The sequence below is a fragment of the Neovison vison genome, chromosome 9 (assembly GCF_020171115.1).
Source record: "Neovison vison isolate M4711 chromosome 9, ASM_NN_V1, whole genome shotgun sequence".
Taxonomy (NCBI): domain Eukaryota; kingdom Metazoa; phylum Chordata; class Mammalia; order Carnivora; family Mustelidae; genus Neogale; species Neogale vison.
In genome coordinates this window covers 85,339,247-85,363,473 of record NC_058099.1, presented here as the reverse complement: position 1 = coordinate 85,363,473, position 24,227 = coordinate 85,339,247, and the positions used below count along the sequence as shown (strand labels likewise).

Sequence of the window (24,227 nt, the reverse complement as noted above, 5' to 3'; positions counted from 1 at the left end):
TAACTTCCGTGAAGCTGACCAGCCTCTTGCCTCCCCTAGTGAGCCACCTGTATGGATTTGGACTGATGGATGCGGAAGCCATGGTGACAGAAGCCGAGAAGTGGACCACCGTTCCCCAGCAGCACGTGTGTGTGGAGAGCACAGACCGGCAAATCAAGTAATACTCATGGCAAGCAGTCAGCATAGCAATTTCCTGAAAGGGATCAGGCTGGCCCGAGTGCTCTAGACAGCCTTTGTTGTCTATGGAAGCCGAAATCTTGTGTTGTGTGTGTGGTTTTTTTTTTCCTAGCGTAATTATAAAATTCTCATAGAATGTCTAGGATGCTAAGCTGTTAAATCCACATAATAGGATCCAAGGATCCTTAAAAGCATCTTGCAACAGGGGATTTGGAGGACCCTTACAAATGGGCATTCTTAAGGTTTCTACTCGGCCAGTATTTCTATTTCAGGGTGCAAATGTTCTCCCTAAATCAGTGTACTCCAAAATCCTAAAGTTGATATTCTGGAAACTGAACTCTATAACATATAATTACAAATTATATTTTCAGTATAGTATATAAAGATAACAATAGGTTGGAAGTAAAATGGATAGAAAATAAGAAGTAGGGGGCATATCTTTCCTATGGTTCAATGACCGCCTCTGAGACAGAGAGTGAAATTCAAGCTTTGACCATGAAGGAAGAGGAAGAGTCCCCATAGGAAGAACAGCCAAAAACAAACAAACTTCAGGCACAGTCTCAGGAATCACCCCCAACTTGAACTGTTGTCAGTGTGACCAGAGCCCCGTGTTCAGGGGGAACAGTGGCACAGGAGAAAGCTAGTGAAGAAGCCAGGCACGTTCAGGCCAGAGGAAAGGTGTGCCCTGTGAGTTATAGAGCAAGGAAGTGGTAGACCAGGGATTTGAACCAAGGTCATGGTAACCCCCGAGCCTTCCCCATATCGCCATGCCCTCTAGCAGTAGTCCGAAAAGTATATTCCACAGATCGGCAACATCACTGTCACCTGGGATCTTGTGAGAAATGCACGTTCTTGGAGCCCCCTAAGCCCCACTCAATCACATATTGCAGGCAGAGGCTCGGTTCTCTGCGTTTCAACAAGGGGATACCCTCAAGTTTGATAGCCCTCCCTGCATGAAGATAAAAGAACCCCACTTCCCCCATTTTCTCTCACTGGCATCTTTCCCACTCTCTGATAACCAGAGTTAATCCTTGAAGGGACCTTGGGTGATGGCACTGCGTCCTTTAGAAATCAGCCACCACCGGCTCATGTGATGTGGCGTCATCATTCCGGGCCCACAGTTCTACGCAGCCCAGCCCCTCCAGTGCTCTGCTCACACTCAGTCTTTCTCTGTTGCAGGACCATTCGCCCCAACAGTGCGGTGCGCTCCATCTACAAAGCTTCAGGCTGCTCCGATAACCCCAACCACCACGTCAACTACCTGGAGCACGTCGTTGTGCGCATAACCATCACCCATCCCAGGAGGGGAGACCTGGCCATCTACCTGACCTCGCCCTCGGGAACCAGGTCCCAGCTTCTGGCCAACAGGTATGGTGATGGCCTCTGGCCACTGGTGCATACAGGTGACACCAACACTCCGCTGTTTTGGAAGGTAGAGAGCGTCACCTGCTCTTGACTCAACCCTAAGAACCAGCTTAGGGGGCACTTAGATATCAAGATGGCACAGTCAGAGCTTTCACTGCCCATACATAAATGAAGGAGTATGGGGTGCCGGGGTTGTGGTGGTGTCCAACTCTTGATTTCCACTCAGGTCATGATCTCAGGGTCCTGAGATCAAGTCACATGTTGGGCTCTGCACTCAGCAGGGAGTCTGCTGGAGATTCTCTCTCTGCCCCTCTCCCTTCACCCCTCCACCCCCCAAAATAAATAAATAGAATCTTTTTTTTTAAATAAGGGATGAAAAACTGCCTAGAATCTGTAGGAATGGGACAGTGTAACATTTAATACTTGGATAATATTGCAGTGATGCCACAAAAAGAAGGTCACCTGTTGTTTTTCCTAACAAAGAATTGCAGAGCACTACCTCCTTAGGCCTTTGAGATTGTCTCCCCTGCCCTTAAACATCTACTGGCGTTTGTTACAGATTAACTGAATTCTCTGGCCCAGTCCTTGTCCAAGGTTAAAGGAAATTCCATGTGATTGATTGATAAGATTTAATTTTTGTTTTTTGGGGTTTTTTCCCCCTAAGATTTTATTTATTTATTTGACAGAGATCACAAGTAGGCAGAGAGGCAGGCAGAGAGAGAAAAGGGGAAGCAGGCTCCCCATCAAGCAGAGAGCCCAGCACAGGGCTCAACCCCAGGACCCTGGGATCATGACCTAAGCCGAAGGCAGAGACTTTAACCCACTGAGCCACCCAGGCGCCCCATTCCATGTGTTTTAAAACAGGTGTGGGCAAATTTTTTTTCTGCAAGGAGCCAGTTAGTAAATGTTTTGAGCTTTGCAGGACATGTTTCTGTGGCAACTGTTCAACTCTGCCTCAGAGCAAAAAAGCACCTAGGCCATGTGAATGAATGGGTGTGGCTGTTTTCCAATAAAGCCTTATTTACAGAAAAAATAAACAGGCAGCAGGCTGGATCTGGCTTGAAGACTGACTGTAAAGGTTAGCCCTTTAATCGTGATTGCCCAAGAGGGTACTCAGTTTCTTGTCTTAGCCTCTTGCCTTTTCCCTGCTCCCTCCAAACACTGATCCAGGAGGTAATTGCACTGCCACGATCCTGCCCAAATTCCAGAATGTTCGAGCAACCAGTTTTCTTTTGCTGCATAGGTTTTTGAATGGTTGGGAGCATGGGTAGCAGGTGCTTATCAAAAAGCGGGACGCCTGGGTGGCTCAGTTGGTTGAGCGGCTGCCTTTGGCTCAGGTCATGATCCCAGCGTGCTGGGATGGAGTCCCGCATGGGGCTCCCTGCTCAGCGGGGAGCCTGCTTCTCCCTCTGCCTCTGCCTGCCACCTGTCTGCCTGTGCTCACTCTCTCTGACAAATAAATAAATAAAATCTTTAAAAAAAAAAAAGTGGGACCTGAATGGGGACAAGTCAGGTTGTCTTATACACTTTGTTCCCTCTGTGGTTCTAAAATATAAACCACAGCTTCTTTAATTTGATCTTTTTTCCTCTGAGACGAATACTTAATGGGAGCAGAAATCTTATCCTGAATGGCATATATTTGAGAGCCAGTCTTTCATGCAGACATAGCCCCTGCCCACATAGCCAGGTGACCGTGGCAGGGGTGGTCTTTGTTAGGGCTGACCATAGGCCAGCGGGGTTGAGAGGCTGGGGCTGATGCAGTCCTACAGAACCTAAAGCGAGATTGAGCAAGTGCCAGTTGCTTTGCAAAATCCCCAAATTCATCTGCTCTAGGACTGTGAGAACGAGAGCAGTAGCAGTTCTGGATGATAATATCTGGGCGTACAGAATCCGAAATCTTCAATTACATTTTGCATCTGTGCTTGGCAGACTTGTCTTCTTTAAAACTTCACATCCTCCATCAGTGCACGGGGAAACGTGGGCTTAGGGCTTGATGCAGCGCAGCTTTGCCAGAATGAGGGGATGCAGGTGCAAAGAGGGGCAGGCTGCTCTGGACTCAGATCCCTGGACGTGCCACCCGTGCCCTCCTCCCACCGCAAACCCGGGTCTCAGCTGCTGCCTGCCAGATGCTTCTTTCCAGTGGGCGAGGCCTTCCCGTGCATGGTTCCGTGATCAGGAGGTCACACCAGCTGCTGCTACTGAAGCGAGGGAAGACCTTTTCCCCTGTTTTTCTTTTTTTCTCTTTGCCTTTATTCGTCTGCGTTAAACTTGAACGAGTACGCAGGTGAAACACGGGGGCGCAAAGGTTTGCTTCACGCATGTGCGGCTGAGACGCCTCCAACCTCCTCTGTCGAAGAGAAAACAGCCCCTTCATGGTCGCTGTGGGCTTGGAAAATTCAGACTTTCTGGGCCTTTCCTGCTTCTGCCGTTATTTCTAGTTGGCCTCAGCCCGGATGACTTCAGTGTGGAGGCTGATAAGCCAAGGAGCTGTGGACCCCATCACTGCCTTTGGCGGATTATCCTGCGCAGGCGCAGGCTTCTGTCCAGCACGCATGCGCAGGCTTCAGTCCTGCACGCATGCGCAGCGGTGGAGCCCCTTGCTTTGCCCTTTGCAAAGTGCAGAACCCAACACTGCTGCTTGGCTTATGTGGGAAGGAAAAAAAGCAGGTGTTTCAGATACTCAGTGACCAGCAGTGGGGAAGTTGACCTCAGTTTTCCCCATCAAAACTCCTGGGAATGCAGTTGCTACTCGACGTGGATCTTCTGTGTCTGGAACGTTGTCTCCAAGGGCTGGTCTTTTGTGTGTGTGCCATCTCGTTGCTGAAAGGAAGGAGGTGGATGGACCCGGGGGCCAGAGGGCCTGGAGACACCCCAGAGATGTAAAAGATGTTATGAGTTCATTTGTCCGCGGTTCCTCGATCACATCACTCTGAGCAGCTGATCCCTGAAGCGTAAAACAGTGGCACCCAGTCCCAGAAGCACGTCCGGTCTCTGAGGCCAGACTCCCCTGCCCTTGCTGTGCTTGATGCCTGCAGCATTCCTTCAACTGAAGTAGCTATGGAGAGAGAGGTCTTTGTGGCATTTTCTTTCCTTCCTGGCATGTTCTGAAGCTCTCCTTTTATGAGACGAAGTGTCTACTCAGAACCTTTTAGTCTCTGACCTACGGGCCGGAGTCCTTGTCCCCTCACCTTGGCCCTGTTTCAAGGCCCATTCCCTGGATTGGTTGCTGAGGACAAGCAGCATAGGAGAGGGGTAGGGACGGGCCAAAGGGAAGGCCTGCTCCCCTCCTGGTGGCCTTCACGTTGGCCTGCAAGGCAACAATACTTCTACAAGGAAAGGGGGCTAGGTCAAGTTTTGGAAGGAAATTGTGTGTCAGAGGTTATTAATGAGAGCAATAAATGGTACCCCAGTTGGACACTTAGCTTTCTTTCAAAGAAGTCAAGATTTCTAAGGAGGACCACGTTAAAGCAAAGAATGGCATGTATCTGAAAGAGACCTCTTAAAGGTCACAACAGGAAGTTTCTGGAGTGAGGGGTCCCTTGAGACGAAGAGGCAGAGCTAAGGTGACCCAGAGCCATCCCCGCGTGTTTCAGTGCTGTTTATCCCCACCACACAGCAATTCCTTGGGCATCGATTTTCTGCGAGGTCACTGAGCACTTGCCCATGTGGGCCGTCTGGAACCCCTCAGTGCCTCCCCCGTCCCGGCTGACGGGCACTTGCTAGAACTCCCGTGGAGAACAGCTGTTGGAGGAAGAACACTTACCCAAGCACCTGCAGGCAGCAGCGTTCAAAACTAGTCCAACGTGAGCGTGCCCCATTAGCCCAGCATGTGAGCACCCCTGGCAAGCCAGGTTGATAATTTAGGGGGTGGGAGCGATGAGTACACAGAGCAGGCCTGGAGTGGGCAAATGGTTAGTTTCTTCTAATCCCTTTGTTTTCTCCTGCCCTCCCACCCTCCCGGTCCTCCTCTTGGCCTGTGCACCCTGCCTCGCAAAAAGTCGCCCTGAATAATCACAAATGATTTATTTCAGGGGAGAATCTGGAGGTCTTGAATTGGGGGGTGGGGGGATCTAAGTGGGCTTGGGCTCCTTTAACATGTTTTTAGACAAGCATAACTTTAGATTAGCCTTTTTTTTTAATACCACCACATATTCAAATTCTGCCTTGCAAAAGTTTTGCCAGCTTCATGAGATTCTTCCTTCAGCTGCATTTGTTAGAATTATGAAAAGCGGTCTTTCTCCCCGTAAGTATCCCCTTCCCCCCAAGTCAGTGAGTTGGAGATTTAGTGTAGCTGTATTGGCCCTCTGTTCCAAATTTTGGCTTCTGACTGAAAGCTGAAACTTTGCCTTTCTTTCTAAATTTGATTACAGACGAATATCTCTGCTTCTAATTATGGTCTTAAGTAGAGAGAAGGTACACTTTCGAGTCTGCAAAGCCTATAAGCTTCTATAATTAACTGTGTTTAAATGTGGTGTTTATATTTGAGTCATTTCTGTTGCTGCCCAAATGTTCAATGACAGACTATTGACATTCGTAAAGGATCACGCCATGGAAGTGCATTTGTGGCTTGCAGTAAAAATTACACTTTGGCAGTGGAAATTTTGCATTCCAGTAAGGCCTCCCCATAAGAATCCTCTTCGTTGCTCCAAAAGAAGGTACAGCCTTTGGAGTTAGAGCTGGGCTTGTCTGGATTTCACCAATTTCTATGTTTGACTTTGAAAAGTGAGTCTCTCCACTAGAAAACAGATGCCAAGGTTAGGGTCCACCTCACACGGTTGTCACAAGTGTTGAGTAAGATCACTCACAGCAAGTCCTTAGCACCACTCCTGGAACACACAGTAAGCACTTAGTGAGTGCTAACCCTGATTTACACTGCCCAAAAGTGCCCAAAAGTGCTGCCCAAAGCACCTGATGGAGGACTCCATCAGACACAGATGGCTGGGCCCCTCTCCCAGAGTCTGATCCTGTACGTCTGGGTGAGGTCCATGCATCTGCATTTCTAAGAATCTTCCAGGTGATGTGGAAGTTGCCTGTCCACAGACCACATTTTCAATAGTACTGGTTTAAAAGATCACCCAGCTTTTCATACAACATTCTTGTTATGTTCGTGTCCTCAAAAGACTTGCAGGCAGAACGCTGCTGGGTGCTGTGTGAGTAATTTACAAAGGCGTCTGTAATCAGAAACAGATACTTAGATAAAAGCTATCCACTCTTAAATGGAATAAATCTGCAAGATTACAAGCATACATCATAGATCCACAACAAGGCATGCGTGTTGGGCCCGGTCCTAATAGTATGCAGGTTGAAAGTCTTTTTTCTTAAAAACTCATCTTTTTAGTGTTTCAGGTCTCTAGAACTAGTCCCTTTCTCTCTCAGCCTTTCTTAAAGAAGTAATTTCGATGAGGAGAGACAGAAAAACTCAATAGTGTATTTTAAACACCCTATTTCAGAAGCAAATCATTTAAAACTTGCAAAAGCCAAACAGCTAACGAAAATAAAAAAACACATGACAATTAAGCCAAATGAGTGCTTCGAGCACTCTGTAAGTCCTACGTGAAGTTGCGATAAAGCACTAAAAAGAAAATAATAATTAAGTAATTTCAGGGACAGAGAAAGAAAAAAAGGAAACTTCTAAAAATATCTGTCTAAAGTCTAATTCTGTAGTGAACATAAATACTGTTTGGGGAGTAGTAGATGATTCTGAAATTAAGATCCATTTATAACTTGGGCAATAATTATATGATAACACATAGCTGTCAGTACTTATAAAATGTCTTGTTATTTAGTTGCCACAACAGCACTGAAGAATGTTGTAGCCTTGACACATTGGCTAGACTCTTTAGCGAAAGGGGGAAGAAAGCTTACACTAATTATATGAGTTATTTCCTGAGTTAATTCCTCAAAAGGATGTACTATACTTAATGGCAGTCTTTTCTACCAGCCTTCATCCAAAGTAATTTATTTGAAAGCCACTCACAGGGATCGGGCTGTGGGGCACCATTTTAATAACTGGATGCGTAACTTGTGCTGCCACAGGTGTATATCATTTCATAGAGCACACGATTATGAAGTCAACTTCGATGGATAGGCCACGGGGGTAATTAGTCCAGGCTTCTGCACACTGGTCCTGCTTTGTGGACATTTCATCCATGCTGATAACGTTGGCATGTGTTGGGTTTCTTCACTGTTGGCCCGGCACAGACATTCAGACTGGGCATTGGACTTTTTAGCTGATAAGTGGAGACCACACAATTAGAATCTCTTTAGCTGGTGTCCAGTGTGGTTGGACGCTTGCTTGTCTTGAGCAAGTGTGTTGTTTGCAACACAAATCGGATCTACTACCAGCGTTACCTTTTGTTACACACAGATGAAGCTGTGTTGTTCACTGTCACAATGCCAAAAATTGGGACAAGTTTAAGTGCTGAATCGGAAGAAAATAAAGAACGGGGTGAGACTAGAAACATGAATGGTCAGGCTAGTCTATCCAACAGCAGTCATCAGTGTCTCTATTTCTTTCCCCATCAACTCTTTCAGCAAAATGCAATGATCGTGTTTGGCTGCATTTTTAATTCCTCTCCTCAACTTTTATGTCCACATGAAATTAATGGGCATTCAGCTCTGTATAAAGGGAAGAGACTGGGGTGGGAAACCGCTTAGCCCGATAGACAAAAGCCCATTTATATTCTGGCTTTGAAACACTTATTTGAATGCTGATTATGGGTATTTCTTCTTGGCACCCAGTTTATATTTAATTTGGGTTCCAAATGTGATTTAAAAGTGATTGGCAGCAATGGAATGATTTTCAAAGGTGGACAGGAAAGGGTGGAAGGGGAGAAGCACAGGGTCTGCTAATCCAGCAGTCAAATAATTGACCCGTGAGTAATTAGAAGTTGGCTGGGGTTGTGGAAACAAGACTGCCCTTCATGTGATGGTAGCCTCAAGTCTCCTTTGTAGTTTTGGACGTGCGGCAGTGAGCCAAATGCTCTGTCTAAACTGTTTGGGAATTGCTTTTAAGTTTGGCACTCTTGGAAAGGTATTATGTGACAAGTTGTTGCTCCAGTGCCCTCAAACGGCACAATGGCTTCAGCGATCTCAAGCCTAAACTCTGTGGGCTGAGAAGTGGTTCTAGTCTGGTTTCTGCTTCCACACATTTCTACATCAACACACTCCCTTTTGTAACATAAGTCTGAGAGGAGAGGCGATTTGAAAAGCCTCCTCCTTCCCCACCGCTGTTTCTCCTTTTCATCCAGCCTACCCCCCCCCCCTTAGGTTTATGTGAAGGGCTCTCTGTATGTAAGTCAGTTATATAATGGGCCAGCAATTTCTTCCTGGCCAAGTCTAGTTTTAAGCCATCCGCTTATGAAGCAGGCCCTGTGGTGGTAGTGCATACATTATAGGATCTCCACAAAATGTACCATCCCTAATCTAGTGAAGCTCTTTAATAGATCTTTCATACTAGGAAGATATTCATCTAAGGAGCCACTATTTCCATGCCTGTTACCATGAGGGTAAGCCACCACATTCAATATGGCTCTCATTGAAATGCCACTCCTCTCTTCAGAACTAACCCTTACACATAGTCTACAGATATTCTAAAAAGAAAAAAAGGGGACTCTCACTCTTAGAAGCTTTGAAAATCACTTCCTACTGTGAACCCCATTATGGAAATGAACAAAACATATCTGAACATCCCAGACATCTGGGATATTCTCCAGTAAAGAGATCTGTTGGACCCTGCCTCAGCCTTTCTCAGATTTTCCCCAGTTTTCTGACCACGAGACACTTTGAGAATGCTGATAAGTACTTGCCTTTTTTCTTCTTCTAAGTTCTGAGGAACACATGGAGGTGATTTTTCCCATTTATCATGTTTCTCTAGAGAAAACTGCCAAGTGTCCGCCAATTACATGATATGCTCCTGTTATGCCAACTACCCCTTCAGTTTCAGGATCCAGTTGTCATTTTAGAGGGATCCTCAAACATATTGAAAGAATGCTTTTGTATGTAAAGAATTAGAATTCTAGTATATTAAATTATAAGGAGATTAAACTGGTTGTTTTTGGTTTCAGAAGGGCACTTTTTCTCCCAATGGGAAGATATACATAGCATGCAGATTATACCCACCAATTCCCTTGGTGAGCATGAAATCAAACTGAGGAGAGTTGATTGCATGTTCTGAATAGCCATCGACATCCAGTTGCCATGAACTTTGTCTCCATGGAAGGACAGATATGTCCCCAAAACAGGACCTGGCTGCTCCTAAGACCATACTAAAGATACTCTTGCTTCCCTATTTGCCTCTCTAGCTCTCGAGTTCTTTCTCTAGACACACATAATTTTTTAAGCTTTATAAAAAAATTTTTTTAAAAACTGTGTCTTGCCCTGTCTTTAACTTTTTAACCTTCTATTGTCCCATCTCTATAGAAATCTTTTTCTAAAAGTAGGTTGTACACTCCACACAGGGCTTGAACTCATGACCCCAAGATCATGTTCCAATGACTGACCCAGCCAGGCACCCCCTATAGAAATCTTCTTAATATTTCTTTGGGTCATCAATTCTATATAATGTTGCCTAGATAAGTGACATGCCTCTTTCTTCACGTGCTTGTTTTATACATTATCTATTGACGTTTCTTTATTCTTAATGAGGATTCTGTTTTCTTCTTTTCCTTCATGTTTTGTATCCCTCAGGATTACATCACAGGAAATAATGCTATTTCATATAGCTAATATAGGGAATTTAGAGCTTAGAAAATCATTAGAAGAGCTAGAAGAGCGGAATGTAGGCTGAACTTACAGGCAGGACTCCTTCACTGGTTAAGAACCACTGGTTAAGACCCTGAACAGGGTCTTTTTACTGAGTCCTAATTTATGAACAATACAGTTCACTTTTTAATGTGAGTAATTTAGTGATGAATAATGCTCTATATCTATACACCATTATTTTCAAGATATAAAACAATTCCGTCACTCCTGGAACTTCCACTATGCCCCTTCTTCCCTCCCACCCCCTGGCACCCACTGATCTGTTTCTGTTTATGTTGCCTGTTCTAGAATGTCCTAGAAATTGAATCCTACAGCACGTAGTCTTTTATGTCTGACTTTTTTCATTTAGCTTCAATGCTTTTGAAATTAATTCATGTTGTTGCATTTATTAGTAGTTCAATAGTTTTTATTGCTGGGTACTATTTTGTCATATGAATATACCAGAACTTGATTACCCATTCACTAGTTGAGAGACATCTGAGTTGTTAACAGTTTTCAAGAATTACAAATAAAGCTGCTGTGAACATTCATGTGGAATTCTTTGTATGAACATATGTTTTCACTTCTTGGGTAAATGTCTGGGAGGGGGATTGTTGAGTTACACGGTAAGAGCTACCAAACTGTTTTCAGAACAGCTGTTCTGTTTGGCATTCCCATCAGCAGTGTAAGAGAGTTTCAGTTGTCCCACACCTTTAATACTTGGTATTATCACTCTTATGGGTAGAGTCATAACCTGGTTTTCCCGATACCCAAATGTTTACCCCTTCCAGAGTTGCTATTACAAGGCCACCACTGTGTCTGTTCTGCCTGTGGTAGAATGATGACACGCATTTGGGTCTACTCATTATCAATGTCCAAGAGGAAAATGGCCTCTAGTATTGAGCTGAACCTGCTGATGGGTACAAAAAGATCACTGATCATGGTCTTGCCTTGACCTTCACTGGATTCTAAATAATATAGAAAACAATGCTTTCTGGTTATCTCACAGGCTTTTTGATCATTCTATGGAAGGATTTAAAAACTGGGAGTTCATGACCATTCATTGCTGGGGAGAGCGAGCCACTGGTGACTGGATCCTTGAAGTTTATGATACCCCCTCCCAGCTGAGGAACTTCAAGACTCCAGGTAGGAACTCCCTTTTCTATCATTTGGTTTACTCTGCAGAAACAAGTGATGGAATCTATTTTGGCCTGGAAGGTTTTTGCATTTATATATCAACATCATCCTTTCTCATGTGATCCTATAGTTGGAGTATCTGTACATATTCCAGTTCTCAGTATTACCATTTGAGGGGTAATGATTGAAGGCTCAAAGAATAAATGTTTTGATCTAAGTACAAGATAAAATGTGACAGCTATTGATTGACACTTCAGAATCTATGCTCCATCTAACCAGCTTCCCCCAGAAGCAAGCTTGCCTCATCTAGAGATGGTTTCCTTAATTATCTGTTCCTTTGAATTTGTTCTAAAATTAATTTTTAGTATACACAAGACATTGAGCTTGGCCTGTGCAAGCTATGCTGGTTACCAGTAAAGAAAAATGAATGTTGGTATTCTGCCTCATGTGAGCCTAAGAGCTAAGGGAAAGGAATACTTTCTAGATGAGTAAAATGTAGAAATCATGATGTTAACAGAAACACATGGCCTGCCTACATCTTCCTGCTAAAATATGAAGCTTGTTTGTAACACAAAGTAAGGGAAAGTACAAATGTAGTTTGGGGCGGGAGACTGAAGATTTTCACAGCACCTCTGTCGTCCACAATGGAGCCCTACGTAGTACTTGGTTCGGGGACAGGTGATCTGTTTCACAATCACCCCAGCTCCCACCCAGCTGTGGACGCATCTGCAGTCATCTAAGAAATCCATGCTTCCCAGTGCTCTCTCTGTGCAGCCCATCTCAAGAAGATCCAGGCCTGAGGGCTTGTTTGGACTAATGGGTATCCAGTTCTAGCCCTCTCCCAGTTGCAGAAGAAATTAACCCAGACATTCCGTAATTCATTGTAAGGGTGTGTGTTACTCAGGGAATTGTGTGCTGCATAGGGCAAAGGAGACACACAGCAGAACAGAGGAATGGAGCAGCCATTTGCCTTACTTTTGCCCACCGGTCAGGGAAAGGTACTCATTCTGAGAGATCCATTTTTGGCCATGCATTTGGCAATCTCTTCTCCTTAATTCTGTGATGGGGTTCCTCTGTGTTGCCCCAGAAGACCCACACTCAGGTGGCAAGGTCACAACGAATCGGGATATAAGATTTATTAAAGGGTATCCAGTTCCAGCTCTCTTCCAGCATGCGTCATGAATAGAATGCTGCCAAAGTGTGATCGAGAAAGCAAATGTTGGTCAACAAGGCAGGATTGAAGGAAACCATTAAAATAAACTAGCCCCTGGTTTCTAGATGCTTTCATTGGTTCCTAACCTACTTAGTCCCCAGGAAATTTCTTTCCCCTCCCTTCCTCCTTCTGGGCCTTGCTCAGTGTTCATGTGATAGAGATACACTGGGTTGTGGCATTCAGGGGCAATGTGGCTTGGTGACTTGGCTGTGCTGCCCGACCCCAGTGGATCCATTGGCAGGTGACATTTGAGGGCTCTTACGTCTCAAGAGATCCCAGGGAAATCATCACTGTCCAAATACGATAGCTGTGTACCAAGGGCAGTGAAGCCTTAAGGCACAGACATAGGGGTACACTATCGAGAATATAAGACTGAAAGTGACAGTTCTTTACTGTCACAACTCTAAAGAATGTTGGTGATAAAATGCTTCTCCCACAGCAGCAAACACCCCCTAGGGGCGCACACTCCTGGTAGACCTGGTATTTATGTGCAAGGGTCAGCGGCTGTGAATGTAAACCTCTCTGCCTTCCAGGAGTTCAGACTTCCTCCAGAGTTGGTGACGATCATCTGTGCTAGAGGCTCTCAGCAGTAGCTAGATAACCTAGAGTTGTCTCTTTCCCAGCACTGGCTTCCTCTTAAACCGTTTAAGTGTTCGTGTGTACTTCTAGTCACCTCTAGGCATTTTACTGATATTCTTTTCTGCCGGAAGAGAGATAGCCTAATGCTATTACTGACCTGGAGTCAGGAGGCTTTAATAAATTCACACAGTCTTTGGATATCCTTCCTTTAACCAACCTTCGTGTTTAGGATTAGTCACAATATTGAAAAGGGACTTGTACTTCTATGTGTGGACATGTATTTCTTTCCGTGTGTGGGCATCATTGTTTCTCTGGTGTACAGTCCTAGGGAAGGCTTCTCTAATTAGTGAGGGTTTTTTTTTAGTAAGCTGATAGAAATTCAGTTAGAGCCTTAGAATTTTCTAGCCCAATTAAATGGTAGAAATCATTCCCAAGTACATAGGTTCCTAATTCCGAACTGAGCTTCTATCTCTTTGTTTCTTCCCACTTGCTTATTATTAAAGCACATATTAAGGATTTTTTTTTTAATTGAAATGTATTTGACACACAACTTTACATTAGTTCCGGGTGTACAACATGGTGACTCGACAAGTCTGTGTTAGCTCGGCTCACACAGGTGTGGCTACCACCTGCACCACACAGCGCTATTACAGGACCCTTGACTCTTGTTTCCCGTGCTGTGCCCTTCGTCCCTGTGACCCATTCATTCCATAACGGTAAGCCTGTACCTCCTACTCTCCTTCTCTGATGTTGCTTCCTTCCCTTTCCTCTCTGGCAACCACCAGTTTGTTCTCTGTGTTTATGAATGAAATCGTATGGTATTTGCATTTCTCTGTTTCAGTTTTCTCATTTAGCATAATCCCTTCTGGATTCGTCCATGTTGTTACAGATGGCAAGATCTCATTCCTTTTTATGGTTGAGTAGTACTCCACTGTGTGTGTGTGTGCGTGCGTGCGTGCACAGGTGTGTGAGCAACTATGTACATACAGCATATCTTCTTTATCCATCCATCTCTCAGTGGACACATAAGTTGCTTCTACATCTTGGCTATTGTAAATAATGCTGCAATAAACATAAGGGTGCATGTATCTTTTTTAAAAAGATTTATTTATGTACTAGAGAGAGAGCACACTACTGTGGGGACAGTCAGAAGAAAGAGAGCAACTCAAGCAGACTTCCCGTTGAACATGGAGCCCAATACAGGGCTTGATCCCAGGACCCTGACATCATGACTCAAGCCAAAATTAAGAGTCAAATGCTCAACCAGCTAGGCCACCCTGGCGCCCCTGCATCTGTCTTTTTGAATCTGTGTTCTTGGTTTTGTGGGTAAATATCCAGTAATGAAATTTCTGGATCCTTCGGTATTTCTGTTTTTAATTTTCTGAGGAACCCCCATCCTGTTTCCCAGAGTGCAGACTGCTCCGGTTTGCATTCCCACCACCAGTGTATGAGGCTTCCTTTTTCTCCACATCCTCGGCAACACTTGTATCTTGTCTCTTTTATTTTAGCCAATCTGAGTGGCGTGCAGTGATACCTCATTGTAGTTTTGATTTGCGTTTCCATGATGATTAGTGATGTTGAGCATCTTTTCGTGTGTCTGTTGGTCATATCTGCGTCTTTGGAAAAATATCTATCTCTCCAGGTTCTCTGCTCATTTTTCATCAGATTTTTTTGTGTGTGTGTGCCAGGCTGCGTAAGTTCTGATACATTTTGGATATTAACCCCTTATCAGATATTTCATTTGCAAGTATCTTCTATCCACTAGGTTGTTTTGTTTTATTGTTGGTTTCCTTTACTGTGCAAAAGCTTTTTAGTTTCGTGTAGTCCCAATAGTATATTTTTGCTGTTGTTTCTTTTTCCTAAAGAGACATATCCACAAGTATGTTACTAAGGGCAATGTTTGAGAAATTACTGGCTGTGTTTTCTTTTAGGAGTTTTATGGTTTCAGGTCTCATATTTTATGTCTTTCATCTTTTTGCGGTTTATTTTGGTGTCTGGCGTAAGAAAGTGACCCAGTTTCATTCTTTAGCATGCAGCTGTCCACTTATCCCAATACCATTTATTGAAGAGACCATTTTTACCCCATTATATATTCTTGACTTCTTTGTTGTAGATTAATTGACTATAGAAGTGTGGGTTTATTTCTAGGCCCTCTATTATCTTCCACTGATGGATGTGTCTGTTTTTGTGCCAGGACCGTAGTGTTTTGATTACTCCAGTTTTGTAGTAGATCTTGAAATCTGGCATTGTGATACCTCCAGCTTTGTTGTTCTTTTCTCAAGACTGCTTTGGCTGTTCGGGGCCTTCAGTAGTTTCACACCAGTTTTAGTATTATCTTTCTGGACACTTTAACAATATTAATTCTTCTAATCTATGAGCGTGGACTCTTTTCCCATTTGTTCTGTTGTCTTCAATTTCTTTCATCAGTGTTCTACTTTTTAGACTCTAAGTCTTCCACCTCCTTGGTTACGTTTATCCCTAGGTGTTTTAATTTGGTGCAATTGTCAGTGGGATTGTTTTCTTAATTTCTTACTGCTACTTCATCGTTAATGTATAGAAATGCAGCAGATTTCCAAATATTAATTTTGTATCCTGCAACATTACTGAATTCATTTATTCTAGAGTTTTGATGGAGTCTTTAGGGTTTTGTATTTATAATGTCATGTCATCTGCAAATAGTGACACTTTTACTTCTTCCTTACCAATTTGTATGTCTTTTATTTCTTTTTAGTGTCTGTTTGCTACAGCTAAAACATCCCAGTACCATGTGTTGACTAAAAATGGCAAGAGTGGGCATCTTTGTCTTATTTCTGATCTTAAAGGAAAAGCTCTCAGTTTTTCACCATTGAGTATGACATTAGCTATGGGTTTGTCATATATGGCCTTTATTATGTTGAGGTATGTCCTTCTAACCCCACTTTGTTGAGAGTTTTTATTATGAATGGATGTTGAATTTTGTCAAATGCTTGTTCTGCATTACTGAGACAATCCTGTGATTCTTATGTTATTATTGTGGTATAGAACAGTGATTGATTTACAGATACTAAACCACGGTTGTATCCATAGATTCAATATCCCCATGAATGTCCTTTCACTGTATTGTTGAATTTGGTTTCCTAGTATTTTATTGAGGATTTTTACATCTGTGTTCATCAGGGATTTAGGCCTGTAGTTTTCCTTTTTTGTAGTGCCTTTGGTTTTGGTATCAGGGTAGGATACATAGGATGTATTTAGAAGCTTTCCTTCCTCCTCTTCTTTTTTTTTAATAGTTTGAGGAAAATAGGTATTAACTCTTGTTTGGTGGAATTCACCTGTGAATCCATCTAGTCCTGAACTTTTGTTGTTGGGAGATTTTTTTTTTTAATTGCTGATTCGATTTCTTTACTACTAATTAGTCTGTTCAGATTTTCTATTTCTTCCTGACTCCATTTTGAAAGAGCATATGATTCTAGGAATTTATCCATTTTATCTAGGTTCTCCGATTTATTGACCTGTACTTTTTTGTAGTAGTCTCCTGTAATCATTTGTATTTCTGTGATGTCAGTTGTTACTTCTCTTTTATTTCTGATTTTATTTATTTGGGCCCTCTCTTCATTTTTCTTGACAAGGATGGCTAAAAGTATCAATTTTGTTTATCCTTTCAGGGAACCATCTCTTGGTTTCACTGATCTTTTTATTGTGTTTTAGTCTCTATTTCATTTATTTATACCATGATTTTTATTATTTCCTTCCTTCTACTAACTCTGGGCTTTTTTGTTCTTCTTTGTATATTTCCTTTTGGTGTAAGGTTAGATTGTGTATTTGATATTTTTCTTGTTTGTTGAAGTAGACCTATATTGCTATAAAATTCCCTCTATGAACTGCTTTGTTTCCCAAAGATATGGAACCACTGTGCTTTCATTTACATTTGTCTCAGTGTATTTTTTTGTTAACCCATTGGTTGACAAGTAGCATGTTGTTTAGCCTCTAGGTGTTTGTGGTTTTTTCACACTTTTCTTCTTGTAATTGGTCTCTAGTTTCATACTATTGTGGTCAGAAACACAGGATGTGATCCATCCTGGAGAATGTTCTGTGTACACTTGGAAAGGATGTATATTCTGTTGGTTTTGGACAGACTACTCTATACATCTCTTAGGTCCATCCGGTCTAAGGTGTCATTCAAGGCCACTGTTTCCTTATTGATTCTCTGTTTGAATGATCTGTCCATTGGTGTATGTCTGGTGTTGAAGGCCCTTACTATTGTTGTATTACTGTCAATTTCTTCTTTTATATCATTTTCTGTGAATTTTGTTGCTCCATTGTACATAGTTATTTACAAGTATTATATCCTCTTGTCCTCTTGTTATAGTTTTGTGTTAAAGTCTATTTTGTCTGATATACATATTTTTACCTTGGCTGTTTTTATTTTGTTTTTTTCCTGCTCTCATTTTCATGGAATATCTTTTTGCATTTCTTCACTTTCAGTCTATATATCCCTTTAGGTCTCAAGTGAGTCTCCTGTGGGCAACATAAAGATGGGTCTTGTTTTTTTATTCATTCCACTACCCTCTATCTTCTGATTGGAGTATTTAGACCATTTACATTTAAAGTAATTTATTAATAGGTATATACTCATTGCCATTTTGTTCATTGTTTTCTGCTTGTTTCTGTAGTTCTTGTCTCTTTTCTCTTGCTCTGTTTTCTTGTGATTGATGACTCTTTAGAGTGTTATGCTTGACTTTGTCTTTACTTCCTATGTATCTCTTAAAGGTTTTTAGTGGGTGTGTACCATAGGGTTCATATATAACATCTGAAGTATATAGCAATCTATATTGAAAATAGCTTGTTTGAACACATTCTAAAAGAGTTTCATTTTTACTACCCCCTTCCACATTTAACATATATGCTGCCATATTTTACATCTCTTTATTTTGTGATTCCCCTTCACTAATTTTTTTTAACATACAATTGACTTTACTACCTCTGTCTTTTATCCTCTATACTGGCTCCATAAGTGATGGTTCTACTACCTTTATTGTATGTTTATTTCTACTCATGAAATTTTTCCCTTTCATAATTTTCTTCTGATTATGGCCTTTTCAACTAAAATGTCCCTTTTAACATTTCTTGTAAGACTGGCTTAATGGCTATGTTTTGTTTGGGGAAACTCTATCTCACTTTCATTTCTAATGATAATCTTGCTAGGTAGAGTACTTCTGGATGTGGAGTTTTGTTTTGCACTTCAGATATACCATGCCACTCTATTCTGGCATGCGATTTTCTGCTGAAAATCAGCTGAAAGCCTTATGAGGTTTACCTTTTGCATAACTAATTATTTCTCTCTTGCTGCTTTTAATATTCTCTATCTTTAATCTTTGCCATTTTAATTGTTATCTTAGTGTAAATCTCATTGATTTCCTCTTGTTTTGAACTCTCTCTGCTTCTTAAACCTAGATATCTGCTTCCTTCCCAAGGCTAGGGAGTTTTCAGATATTATTTCTTCAAATGAGTTTGCTGTCCCTTTCTCTCTCTCTTTTCCCTCTAGGATCCCTATAATGTGAATGATTGATTGCTTTATGTTTTCCTAGAGTTCCCTTAGCCTATCCTCATTCTTAAGCTTTTGTTTTCTATTTGCTGTTCAGCTCAGATGCTTTCTGTTACCCTGTCTTCCAGATCACTGATCCATTCTTCTGTATCCTCTAATCTACTATTGATTCCTTATAGTGTATTTTTAATTTCAGTTAGTGTTCTTCAACTGATTGATTTTTCTATATATTTCCTGCCTCTTTGTTGAAGTTCTGAGCTCTTCCACTCCTCTTTAGTCCCCTGAGCATCTTTATGACCATTATTTTGAACTGTTTATCAAGCATATTGCTTATGTACATTTCACTTTGTTATTTTTATGAGGCTTGTCTGGTCTTTCACTCTTTTCATTTGTCTTCTCATTTTGTTTGGGTTTCTGCATTTGTTTCTAAGAATTAGACAGAAGAGCTACTTACCCTAAACTAGAAGGACTGATCTTGTGTATGGTCATCTGCTTTGCAGACTGTATGTGCCTGGTGACTTTAGCTGGCGGCTGGAAGTCCCAGGTCACTCCAGGCTGGGACCACCCTAGTGGACTGGCCTGAGCTGTGTCAGGGTGGTCCTGAGGCAATCTGTGCAGGAGGCACCACAGTCTAATAGCTGAAGCTGAAATGGGTACCAGCCTGGGGATCATAACACTCTGTGCAGAGGGTATCCTGGCAAGATAGCTAATACTGAAGTGGACATGGGCTGGGGTAGTCCCAGTTCTCTCCACACAGAGAGTGCTCCAACAGAGCAGAGGAAACTAAAGTACATGTAAGCTGAGGGGGGGTCACACTCTTTGAGCAGAGAAGCTGAAGTGGCTACAAGCTATCGGGTCCCAGGGGTCCTTATGCTGAGGGGCACCTTGGGAGGACAGTTGAAGCGAAAGTAGATCCAAGCTCCATCTGAAGCCCAGAAGGCTCAGACCAGGAGATCATGGGGCACCCTGCATCAGGGAAGTCCTGGCAAGTTGTAAGCCAACTTGTGGGGCTAGAGTATTCCTGGCTACTTGGCACATGTGTCACCTTGGTGAGATGGCTAGAGCTATCGTGAGCACTGATCCAGGTATCCCAGTGTGCACCATGCTGGGACTGCCTTGGTGGGACAGCTGGGGCTGATGTGGGCTAGCGGTTTGGGGTTTATGGAGGTAGTAACTGACAAGGGCATCCAAACCATGTTCCTGTCTATGCTATCAAGGTGGAAGAGGAATGCAGACCATGGCACTCACCAGCCTCTCTGAGCCAGAGGGAGTTCCAGCAGCTCCCACAATTTGGCTGAGTTTCAGCTGGATCCTTTATATTCCAGTTCCTCTTTTAAATGTTTAAAAGTGTGGGCTAAGGGCCCAAAGCTCACTAAGGCAGTAGAACAGCATTGGCTCTAGACCCTGCTCCTCTCTGTGCTATCACGGTGGAGGTGGGAATGCAAACCGTGTCACTCACCAGCCCCTCCAACCTGGAGATACTTCCACAACTGCCCCTGCGTTTGGTGGAGTTCTAGGGCTGGATCTTACATGTTCTAGTTGCCCTTTTAAACTGCTGCAATTCATGGTGTTGGGGGAGGGCAAAGTCCCTTCATGACTCTGTCTGCATCTTTCTTGCCATTCTCTTTGTGGTCTATCTTTTCTTGTATGGAACGTGTTCAGTCAGCACTTAGTTCTACTTCAGGAGGAAGAGATTGAGTGTGTCTGTGGAGCTGGTGAATTCAGGGTCTTCCCACATCTTGAATTAGAAGTCCATAGGAAGGATTTTTTTTTAATCATTGTCTTTGTTTTATTAGACATTAGACCTATCTTGGGTTTTCATCCTTGGGCAGACTGCACTTTTATACAACATGTACAATAGATTTTTCTCATTCTGTATTTACACAGTGATTTCTTAACAGAAAGTTGCATCATCAACTGCAAAATCTCCTGAGTAATTTAGCAAATGGAAAACATTGTGATAAGGGAAACATGATGGCCCAAATATGGCAATATCTGATGTGAACTGTGCTAGATTCTAAGGAAATAAGATTACATAATAAGTGAAACATAAAGGGATGAATTGCCCAACAAGTATGTCCCCAGTGGGCTTACAAGACATTTCAGAAAGGACACAAATGGAAATAATCAATTATGAGTCAGCATTCTTACAAGTATTATACAAGGGTAAATTTTAGATCCAAACTGATCTTAAGTTAAATGAGCCAGGTTTTAGGGTGACTGGTGGATTGGATTTCCGATAGTGTCCTTGCATTATATGCTCCATTTGTATACCTAAGAGTTGCCAAAGAAAAATGTGTTCTCTTTTGCATTGCTATGTAAAAGCAAGCGGGTCATGAATTTCAGTTAGACATTCATTTCTTGCCACTACTTAATGTATAACACTTGGAATTCTGAGACTGAATGGCATCCTAATTATGAAAAGCATAGTCATTAACATGTAAGTCCAAGGAAAAGCTGGCAGAAGGCAAACACTTATAAACCAATGGTCTGGCCCAGTGCAAATGTCAAACAACAATGAATGTGGCATAGAGTATGTTGATTTTTAAACTTAAAGGTTCTAAACTCTTGGAAATAAACAGGAAGTTTGTTTCATATAATGGTTTAAGAACGCTGCATTTGGGGCACCTGAGTAGCTCAGTCAGTTAGGCATTTGACTCTTAATTTCAGTGCAGGTCATGATCTCAGGGTCATGAGATCAAGTCCCACTTTGGGCTCCTCACTGGGCATGCAGCCTGCTTAAGATTCTCTCTCCCTCTCTCCCCTCCACCACCCACCCCTACTCGTGTACTCAGTCTTTCTAACAACAACAAAAAAAACAGCATTTGGCTTCTGAATGGCTTTTCTTTTTTTTAAATTGAGATATAACTGATATGTAACATTTTATTAGTTTCAGGCATACAACCTAATAATTTGATATTCATACGTATTGCAAAATGATCACCACAATAATTCTGGGTTTTCTTTAGATTCAGCATACAAGTGAGATCATATAGTATTGTCTTTGACATTTCAATTCACAGAAGGCCCTCAAGATCCATCCATGTTTTCACAAATGGCAATATTTCCTTCCTTTTTATGAATATGATTCTACCTTATTATTACCACTGATAAAAATACCACATTTTTATTATTTATCCATCAATGGACACCTAGGTTGTTTCCATATCTTGACTATTTTGAATAACATGGGAGTACATATACTTTTACAAGTTAATGCTTTTGTTTTCTTCAGATATACCCAGAAGTGGAATAACTGAATCATATGGTAGTTCTATTGTTAATGTTTTGAAAAACTTCCATATTGGTTTCCATCACAGCTGCACTGATTGACGTGTCCACCAAGAGTGCACAAGGGCTCCCTTTGCTCCACATCTTCACTAACACTTGCTAGATCTTGTCTTTTTAGTAATAGCCATTTTAATAGGGGCAAATTGTGGTTTTCATTTGTATTTCCTTAAGTGGTGATGTTGAACATCTCTTCACATACCTGCTGGCCTCATGTATGTCATCTTTGGAAAAATGTCTATTCATATTCCCAACCCATGTTTTAATCAGATTATTTTTCTGATACTGAGTTGTAGGAGTTCTTTATATGTTTTGGGTAGTGACTTCTCATGAGATAACATGATTTACAGATATTCTCTCCCATTCAGTAGGCTGGTTGCCTTTTCATCTTGATGGCTTCCTTTGCCATGCAGAGCTTTTTAGTTTAATATAGTCTGACTTATTTTCCTTTTTCTGGTTTTGCATTTGGTCAGATCCGAAAAAATTATCACCAAGACCGATGGCAAGGAGCTTATGACCTTTTATTATCATTATCATTATTATTATTATTACTGATTCCATTTCTTTACTAGTAATTTCTGATTAGATTTTCTGTTCCTTAATGCTTCAGTCTTAGTGGGTTATATAAGTCTAAAAATGTACCCATTTCTTCTAGGTTGTTCATTTCGTTGGTGTGTAATTGATGATAGTCTAATACTTTACATTTTCATGGTTTTTATTTTTATTTTGGTTATAACTTCGCATCTTTTTTGTTTTTTTAGAGAGAGTGTATGACCTGGGGGGTAGGGCAGAGAGAGAGAGAGAAAATCTTAAGCAAGGTCCATGCTCAGCATGAAGCCCAAAGTGGGGCTTGATCCTACCATCCTGAGATCATGACCTGAGCTGAAATCAAGACTTAAATGCTTTTGATTCTCTCTCTTCTGGGTGAGCTGAAGTATAGATCTGTCCATTTTGTTTACAGTCCTATGTTACCAGTAAACATAAGTCCTGCTGGCCACCAGTGCCAGCAACCAAGAGGTGTCCCCTGGCAGGCAGCCATAAAAATTTGGGTCCCAGATGAGTACAGGTTCCTTCTGGGAGATAATAGTGAGTTGGAGCAAGACTGAGGGAGAGAGCCAAGATGGTGCCCACTGGAGAGTATTTCAGTAGGACCCTAGCTGTATGTAAAGATAACCAAATAAGCCTCTTTCACAGAAAGCCGTGCTTTTCAATTGGCTGCCTCTGCCTTGAGCCTTGGAACTGGTGGGTCCACACAGGCAAGCTCTTTAAAAACTAGTCCATTCACTATAGCCTTGTGGGTCTCAAGCCCTATTTGTTTTCAAAGCTCGAGGTCTTGGGGACTCATCTCCGGTGCAGATCTTAAAAATTATGGTGGCTGATATGGGATTCAAACCTTCTTGCTTCTTGCAGAGAAACTTTGTGGGGTTTTGAGTCCTGATTGTGGGTCACGATGCCTGGGGTGGGGTTTATTGCAAGATTGTGTCTTGTCCTCTCTTACCTGCTTTCATGTGGGTTTTTTGTTTGCCTCTTATGTGGGAGCCACTCAGCCTGTTGGTTTTGTTTTCTTTTTCAGAGATTGTTCCCTATATAGCTGTAGTCTTGGTGAGTCTGTAGGAAGAGGTGCCTTCAGGATCTTTCTACACTGTCATCTGAAACTGGAACCCCCAGATGGGTTTTAATAGCCATCTGTACTCCAAGTGCCTTTGAGAAAATTATCAGCCTCTATGCCTGTTTCCTCATCTCTGTACTGGGAATTCAAGTGCCTACCTCCCAATTGTTGTGAACATTGAATGGATTCAAACTTAAGTTCACCAGTCTTGGGGCTGTGGCAGAACCCCATCCCCCACCATGCCTGGATTCTCTGTATCTGGCTGAGTGGAGGAGGGACCTTCAGGGAGGTCCTGCTTCCTCCTAGCACTCTTCCATGTTTTTAATGGTTTTTGTCTTAATCACTTTGGCTTATGGTTGATTCTTTATGTGAATCTTATTAAGCTTAGTGACCTGTAAGCAGTTTTTAAAAGAAGTAAGGACTAAAGCAAAATGTTCCTTGAGAACCGTCTCTGCAAAGGAGTTAAAACCTGTGGCTCCTGTCTCAAGGCACTCTTGACCAGAAAATGGTTCATTGCAGCACTGTCTGCTAGAACATTCTGCAGTGGTGGAAATACCTGTCTTTGCGCTATCCATTGTAGTGGCCATTGGCCA

The 24,227-nt window shown here is 42.3% G+C and overlaps 1 protein-coding gene across 4 annotated transcripts in view; it reads left to right on the top strand.

Moving 5' to 3' along the window:
- PCSK5 (proprotein convertase subtilisin/kexin type 5) overlaps positions 1–24,227 on the top strand; it is a 449,573-nt gene that overhangs the window by 249,434 nt on the left and 175,912 nt on the right. For all 4 annotated transcript variants that reach the window (XM_044265871.1, XM_044265870.1, XM_044265868.1 and 1 more), the window contains exons 11-13: positions 40–157; positions 1,357–1,545; positions 11,294–11,430. In XM_044265871.1, the coding sequence (XP_044121806.1) occupies positions 40–157; positions 1,357–1,545; positions 11,294–11,430 (444 nt within the window). The remainder of the gene's footprint in view (positions 1–39; positions 158–1,356; positions 1,546–11,293; positions 11,431–24,227) is intronic.